The sequence below is a fragment of the Alligator sinensis genome, unplaced genomic scaffold, assembly GCF_000455745.1.
Source record: "Alligator sinensis unplaced genomic scaffold, ASM45574v1 scaffold528_1, whole genome shotgun sequence".
NCBI lineage: Eukaryota > Metazoa > Chordata > Crocodylia > Alligatoridae > Alligator > Alligator sinensis.
Window position 1 is genome coordinate 5,472,553 of NW_005841846.1, and position 8,416 is coordinate 5,480,968.

Sequence of the window (8,416 nt, forward strand, 5' to 3'; positions counted from 1 at the left end):
TTTGTCCTGCCGGGCTCTCGCAAATGTGAGCCTTGATAATTTTTTCAAAGATTTTGCCCTGGATTCTATTCAGTGAACAACTATTAAAGTAAGTGGGGTGGGATGGTCAGATAGGTGGCTTTAATTCTGTAGCATGATAAGTAAACCATTACATAGACTCAGAACCAAATCCTGGTTGCATTACAGGATTGTCATGGGTTCTGTGGGTTCCCTAACCATTCTAGTCCAGTAAGCTGCTAGGCATGAGTGGACATTTGACCTCAAAAGACTCTTAGCTCACTAGTTAACTTGTCTTTCCCCAGCTGCAAATGTCCCTAGAGAACTCAGTGGGATAAGTCAGTACTTTAGGCTTATTCCAATCCCAATTAGGGTCATTGGAAAAAACAGGACATGGAATAGGCCTTTTTCTAAAGCAATGGTTCACCTCTCAAGGTTCTGATAGGGCCTTTGCACTCTAACATTTTAGCATCTTAACAAATATTAGTAGGCTTCAGGAAGAAAACAAAAGACCTAATTAAATGAAATATGGCTCATAATATGGTTTCTTAAATTTATTGACATACTCAATTCTCTCCTTATTCATTTTCCTTTCCTTATGTTAGAGATAAATAATATTGGCATATATAATTGGTAACTGTTTTGCAAGATGCATCATAGACTTGGCAACCATTTGGCTGGCTCTTACCTCTAGAATTGTAAACAACAGGTTTTTTCAGAATGACTGTTACTGGATTATTTTAGTTTACAGAGTCCACAATCACCATTTTCTATGAAGGAATTTCAGTAGGATCAGAAACACTGCACCAATCAGCCCCTGGAAGCAAATTCTAATATTTTCCTTGAAAAATGCAGTCAGTGATGTAAATATTTCTCATCAGATTTCACTAAAAACTGTAACAGCTGGAAAGATTGAAAAACCATTAGGACCAACTGAAATCAAAACTATGAATACTCCAAAAAATGAATATTTTTGAGGGATTTTGCCAAACCTAAATGTGTTATACCTTGCTCTAGTATGAAAGCTGAAAGTATTACTACTGCTAATGACAAATCCATTTTGGATGAACCTAAAGCTCCCATGACTTTCCTTGAATATGATGATGAATTTCATTTAACAGACTTTAACTATTCTACCAAACAATTGAAACAAGATCTCCAAAAGCCTGATGAACAGAAACTAGGACAGATGATTGAACTTCAGAATGTTTCCTGTAGTCAATATAATGATTCTGGTTATATGTCAAAACAAGAGCCCAAAATATCAACTCTTTTTTTATCTTGCAAGAAATTAAGTGGGGACTCAAAATCAAAAGAAATTTCAGAATCTGAAAAAACAGTAGACACATCACATATTACGCTGGTTGCTCTTCAAGAAAATAATCTGAATCTTGATAAAGAATTTAATAAAGATTCTAAATATGAAACATTTTGGAATTTTGCCATTAAAAGTACATGCAGTACCCAAGGAGAAGCTGAAAGCAAAAAGAAAAATGAATTTTATAGCATTGTCAATGGTGTTAAAGGGTTCCAGTTCAATGTCTTTTCCAAAACAATAAAGGATAAGTTACAAATGTTTGATCACATAGAACAATTGCAGAGAGAAAAAGACGACCAACTGCATATACTAAGCCAACGAATACTAGAGCCTGGAAATCCTCAATTCAATGACATCAAAGCTGTGTCAGAGTACTCTGGAAAAACTGAAGGGTCACAAAGTTCCGCCAAATATTCTGAACACTTGCAGCATTTTATTTTGCAACTTGAAAATGAAAACGTAACTTTCAAGGCAGAAGTGAAACATCTTACTATTATAATACAGTCTCTGAGAGAAAAAAGCTCAAAATATGAAAAGCAAATTAAAGCTCTGGCTGAAGAAAAGCAAAACGTGAAAGGCAGGTTAGTTAAATCAGAAGAAGACAGCAAGGAATGTATTAAAGAAGTGAAAAGGTTGTTACAAAAATGAAAAGAATTTCAGAACCACAAGAAAACTCTCCAAGAAGAGAGGAGCCAACTCTGTATTGAAACTCTGTATGAGGCAAACATTAGACGACTTTAAAATTAAGGATCAAGAAGCACAAGAACATATGATTGCTGCTACCAATGAAAAAGATAAACTTACTGTGGTACTGGATTCTTTGCTAAAGGAATCTTCAGTCTTTCGAGAAGCACATCGGAAACTAGAAACAAAAACATCCCAGCTTATGCAAGAAAAAAACCTCGCTTGAAAAAGAACTTGTACAAAATCAGATTGAAATAAAGCAGCTGAAAGAAAAAGAAAATGTAACAAAATCAGAACAGGAGACTCTTCTTCAATCAGTGCAGTCACTTAAAGAAAACAAAGTTTAACCTTGAAATGACATTGCAGGAATGTGCTAAAGTGAGACAAATGCAACAGAAGGAGCTTGAGAAAGTCCAATCAGATAAAGTTTATGCCGAGGAGAAACTCCTTACTGAATTTAGAAATGCAAAAGCAGGAATTGACTCTTTGAAGACTAATTTGGCCAATGTGGACAGAGACTAGGAGAGGTTATCAATTGTTGTCAGAAACATCACAGAGGAAAATCAGCTACTTAAAAAAAGAAATACAGGACCATAAACATGATGTTTCCAAATATCAAATTAGCATCAGAAGACTAAATGAGGACCACTTACTAATGGAAAACCACCTGGAAACTACAGAAAATGAGAGGGATGCATTGCAATTTGAAGTCCACCATCTGCAGAAGGATTAATGTGCAGGACCAAATCACTGCCCTGCTTAATGAGGAGTGTAAATACAGGTATATTTCAGGGAGTCAGGAAAAAGTTTACTGTACATATTCCACAAAAATTTGTGAAGAAATTTCTGATTACAAGTGTACAGCTTTAGTATATAATCCACGAGGTGTGCATTATACTTTACAACATTTTACCACGCTAGTGGTTTTTTATTACCATTATTTTTATTTATCCAAGTTTGAACCTAAGTAGCTTTTCAGATAAAATTATTGACTAAAAGTATTAACATATCTGAATACTTGAGTTTTCTGACCAGAGAAGTTAAGTTCTAAGACCAGTTTAAGATTTGTTTTTCTAATTTTAAGAATTTCTTGTTTCTAAAAAAAAAAAAAAAAATTCTACGTAACACAACATTTTTTTCTTCTGATACAACAGACCCACAATGAGGACATTATCCAAAACTTCTTGAAGGCCTGGGAGTTTTTCTTTTGATGTAGATGGCCCTTCGAATGGACCTTTAAAATGATAAATTGTGCTTTCAAGGCCATTCCCCATTTTTGTCCTAATTATGACCTGAAAGAAAAAGAAAACTGTCTTTCTTTTTCAGGCAATTCCAGCTAAACTGCAACACAGTCTCTTGATTCAGAGAAACTGTAATAAACATTCCTTCTTTTAAACCAATTAAAATTTCTACTGTCCAGTTATTTCATTACCACAGTGACCTTTTGGTTTAAAGCTTTTGTTTACAGTCAGCATTTTCCCACATGTTTTTTTTGAATGCCGGACTCTTGGCTGCATTTCATTTTTACTAAAAGAGATTTGCTGCAGCTGTAAATTGTTATAGCACCAATAAAGTCAAAGAAGCCATGACTATTTATGCTACCTATGGTTCTCACTCACAAATTTTAAGCCTAGAAGGGAGTGTTAGCTTTTATAATCTGACTAACTGCTTAACAGAGTCCAGAACAATGTGCATAGTTATTCTGGCATCTCGCCCAATAACATGAATTTGAACTATGCATCTTTCATTAAGACATTCAGTCTTTCTTACGGTTAATGATACCTAACCCACACTTTTAATCAACATTTTCTTTGTTTTCACAAGTAATGAAGTCATATTTACAAATGTTTTAATTAACAACTGGAGATTTAAGACATTTGCTAATACATCTTATTTTTCCAGTGTAGATATATGTAGGCAGAAGGACATAATTTTGTAGGGAGATTAGAGAGAAAAGTAGAATCCATTACTGCAGAACTAGTCTCCTCATCCTATGGAGCTGGGGAAGGGAGGAATGTCACAGAAATGTTTCTTATGTGATACTTCATCTATGCGGATTAGTATAATGGCTCTGTAGCCCCAGAAGGAGTACTGTAGTTTACTTCTTCACTCCACTGTATTTTTCAAGGGATCATTTTAGTTACCTCAAAGGCACTACTGCCAAATCATTTCATAAAAGAAAAATAAAACAACAAACTGGAGTTCCCCAAATCCCTTCTATAGACTTGTATTTGCTTTAGTAGGATGAGATACACTCATTAGGGTACATCTTTCGCAGGCCAGAGGCATGAGAGGTAACTTCCTAATGTTCAATAAAGCATCAAGGCACATAACAGCTCTTTTCTAGCATTTGTGACTGTGCTTCCCATATAGATGAGACGCTGCAGTGCTGCTGAGTCTAATAGCATAGACAGAAGCTGTGCAAACAGTTCTATACAGCTCCATTATTGTACCTTAACCCCCACAAGAAACATTATTGATCTTGCCTGGGAAATATTTTCCTAGCCATTTATAACAGTTGCATATGGTTAGGTCAGGGGTGGGCAAAATGCGGCCCAGGGGCCGGATGTGGCCCGCCAGGGCATTCTATCCGGCCCATGGGTCCCCTAAAATATTTAGAAAATTAATATTTATCTGCCCTGGGCTGCCTGTCATGCAGCCCTCGATGGCTTGCCAAAACTCAGTAAGCAGCCCTCTGCCCAAAATAATTGCCCACCCCTGGGTTAGGCTCTTCTAGTACATGGTTGTATAGCACGAAAGATCAAGTGGAGTTGCTGGGCACAACTGTAAATGTAGTCTGCGTATATTTTAGCATGTTTTTTGTACAAATAAAGTCTGCCCATTCCAATGTAAATATTTCCACATGCTTAGGAGTACTATTTGTTTGGCTAGTGACAGAAAAGTCCACTGCCTTGGAAAGCCAAATTTAGAAGAGACCTTAAAAGATATAGTAATTGATGCAGAAGGTCTGCTTTTATTTAATACTGTTGTAAATATAGAATAACTTAATTGGCTTCAGTGAAATTGCTCCAGTTTTTTTGTTGTGATACTTGGATCAGAATCTGGTCCAAAATGTGTTATGAACGTGCTATCAGTTTTTAGTTAGAGGGTGAAAAGAAAAATTACTTATTGTTATTTTTTGTACTTTGTAGTGCCTTTCATCCTATCTACCCTGGATAACAATGAAGCCGTATTTAAAGACAGATTCTGAGAAAGTTCCAAATTCTACCATTTCAGTAAAATGGAGAGAAAAGAAGGGAAAGATTAGCAATAGAAATATTATTTTCTGTATCCCAGTAGCACCTACAGACCCTAACCAGAATTGGGCCCCATTATAATAACAATCAGGAATGACTGCTTTCTGCTAATACAAAGGCAAGCAAAGACACATTTTCTGCCCCAGAAAACTTATAGCATTAGGCACAAATCTGTACCTCTTATGACTAGAATTGAGGCTGATCCACACAGCCTAACTATCTTTACTGACAAAGTTCAATGACATTTTTAAACATTAATCTCTAATTAAGACTTACAGTCTCCAATGTTTCCGCTTTGTTAGAAAATGGAAAGATTGCTGAAATACAAAAGAAGCTAGAAGAGGAAGAGTTACAAAAAGGGAAGATGCACAAGGACCTGAAGAAATATTATGGCACTATTTCAGTCAGCTGTTCTACATCTGTAATCACTCAGGGAGTCAAGATTTAGAATTGCAGGCAGGAAGAAATGCAGCACAGTTTGCTCTGCTACCTAGTAATTCGAATCTAAAGAGTTCAGCAATGGAGAACATACCCACGTTATTGTGTGTATATATATTTTTTTTTTCCTGGTATTTATTATGAAGAGGATGCCAAAACATCAGTTAGCACAATCACCAATACTTATTTCACAATATAAAACCAGAGAATCTAAGAAAAAAACATCTCTTTAGAAAGGTCAAGTACAAAAACTATTATACAAATGCATTTTAAAAATATGCTGCTGGGGCATGTTTTGCAGTAACTTTTGAAGACAAAATCTCTATTGATCTCAGTGGGAATTTTTTAAGAGCTTGCCAATAATTTGATTCTCATTTCTATATTGTCAAATATTAGAAAATGTGGTGTTTAGTCAGAATATTAGTACAAATGTTCACTATCAGTTGGTGAAAACCAATTGGTAGGACATTCTTAGAATCTCTATGGGTACTAAAATGAGTCCACTAATAAAAGTTGATACAAAAACATTGCCTTAATGTAATATTATTTTATATTTAAGTGTTCAAAATGGAGCATTTTGTGAATTTTTTATACTAATTTAACCTTGATATACCAAAATGCTACTCTGAATACTTTCAACCTCATACAAGTGCTAGATAAAGAACTAATTAGATGGGAGAAGGCAGGGCAGAGTGGGGTTAGGTATGTAAAGTGCTCCCCTGCCCTGTCTTCTCCCTAATTTCAGACTAGCACAGCTAACTAACTGCCTTTCTATTTTAGGATGGGAGTTATGGTTTGTATTTGTACTCAAGATCCTAGATTAGAAGAGCTATTTTTGAAGGCACATTAGATTCTTCATGAAGATGACAGAACTTCATGCCCTCAGGAGGCCAAGAAGAACAACGTGAAGTGCTGATTAATGGAACTACTGGCAGTCTTTACTAGGAAAAGCTTGTGGCCTCAATCCCTTTTGAAACAGTGGGTGATCTTTTTGAGAAAGCTGTCTTAATTGAGGATATATCCAGATATTTCTGAAGATAATCACAGAATCATAGAATATTAAGGTTGGAAGGGACCTCAACAGGTCATCTAGTCCAAACCCCTGCTCAAAGCAAGACCATCCCCAACTAGATCATCCCAGCCAAAGCTTTTTCTACCCGGGTCTTAAAAACCTCCAAGGATGGAGATTCCACAACTTCCCTGGGCAGCCTGTTCTAGTGCTTTACTGCCCTCCTAGTGAGAAAGTTATTCCTAATATTCAACTTAAACCTCCCTTGCTGCAACTTAAGACACTTATTCCTTGTTCTGTCATCTGCCACCACTGAGAAAAGTGTAGCTCCATCCTCTCTGGATCCACCCTTCAGGTAGTTGAAGGCTACTATCATATCCTCTCTGAGTCTTCTTTTCTGCAGACTAAATAAATCTGGTTCCCTCAGACTCTTCTCAGAAGTCATGTGCCACAGTCCCCGAACCATTTTCATTGCTTTGCAATCAAAATACAACAATACATTTTGGCATCCTTAAGATACACATCAAACTTCATTATTTCTACAGGAAAATGTTGACCTTATCTTCAACTTGAATAATATTTCTTCTCCTTGGTTAATATATTGGTGATTACTTCAAAAAAGGCAATGTCTGGTTATGGTTGCCACCACCATGAAGTGTATCAAATGTAACATCTAAATGATACACACTAAAAAATGTGTTACATATATAAATTGTCCCAACAATATAAGCAAACTATATCATCCAGAGATCTTAATTTATATCAAAATAACTTACTTACAGATTTTATAAACATCTGTAAATAACATATGTATTTCTGTTTATAAATTTATAAAATATAGCCTCAAACAGGATGCAGATAAACTCTTTGTTGCCTTATTTGACTGAATTCCATCTTCCACAAAACTTTTATTTATTTCATATATTCATTAATTACTGAATTGCTACAGTTTACAGTCTTAGAAGGGTGTTCTTAATCATGCTGCTGGGAGCTAATATTATGTCAGATGCGCAGTCTTGTAGTTCATTATGTTTAATGATCTGAAATGAGTCAAGTGAAAAGAAGTTTCCATTAGATTTATCATATTTGCTTGACAAAGTTTTCTCCCCCACCATTTAATACGTGGAAAAATGTCTCTTGAATGGATTTGAGAATGAGGCAGTAGGAGGTAGAAAAGGGAAGGGGCTCTGGATCTGGCCCTATTCCAGGGCTGTGGCCTGAGTTACAACTGTGGCCCACCCACCCACGCCTCTTCCCCCACTACCTACCCTGTTGCCTCTTCTCTGTCCCTCTCCCCTCCCACTGCTTACCCTCCACTGCCTGACCCCCTACCACCTGACTGTTTACTGCCCTGCCTTCCCCCCAACCCCTTCCCTCACCCTCCCTACTGCCACTCCACTGCTTGCCTTGCTACTGTCTGCCCCCCTCCCACTGTTCTTCCTACTGTAGCACTGTGGGGAGAAAATTTAAGATGATCCTCCAATATTTATATTCTATACATGGAAAATTATAACAAATTTATAAATCTAATAGAATCTAATTATTGAGGGTCATGTTGAATTGGAGTAAATACAGTGTGTCAAATATCACTGTGCAAAATGAGTTTATGAGTTGGAGAGAGAACTTTTTTTAAACAAAATAAACTAGTCCTCTAGTTGCATCTACTATAGCACGGGTCCTAGCACATATGCAAAGACCTTTTTATTTCAGCAG

At 36.4% G+C, this 8,416-nt stretch overlaps 2 protein-coding genes across 3 annotated transcripts in view; one reads left to right on the forward strand and one right to left on the reverse strand.

Annotated features, from left to right (window-relative positions):
- The window catches only part of CCDC110 (coiled-coil domain containing 110), an 11,278-nt gene extending 6,814 nt beyond the window's left edge, over window positions 1–4,464 (forward strand). The window contains 5 exon segments of the mRNA XM_025207368.1: window positions 974–1,961; window positions 1,963–2,204; window positions 2,206–2,343; window positions 2,345–2,569; window positions 2,571–4,464. Of these exon segments, the coding sequence (XP_025063153.1) occupies window positions 974–1,961; window positions 1,963–2,204; window positions 2,206–2,343; window positions 2,345–2,569; window positions 2,571–2,732 (1,755 nt within the window). The 3' untranslated portion in view covers window positions 2,733–4,464.
- Window positions 4,465–7,138: 2,674 nt separating this feature from the next.
- The window catches only part of CUNH4orf47 (chromosome unknown C4orf47 homolog), a 17,379-nt gene continuing 16,101 nt past the window's right edge, over window positions 7,139–8,416 (reverse strand). For both annotated transcript variants that reach the window (XM_014521519.2, XM_006015890.3), the window contains exon 8: window positions 7,139–7,743. In XM_014521519.2, coding sequence (XP_014377005.1) covers window positions 7,701–7,743 — 43 coding nt within the window. In that variant the 3' untranslated portion in view covers window positions 7,139–7,700. The remainder of the gene's footprint in view (window positions 7,744–8,416) is intronic.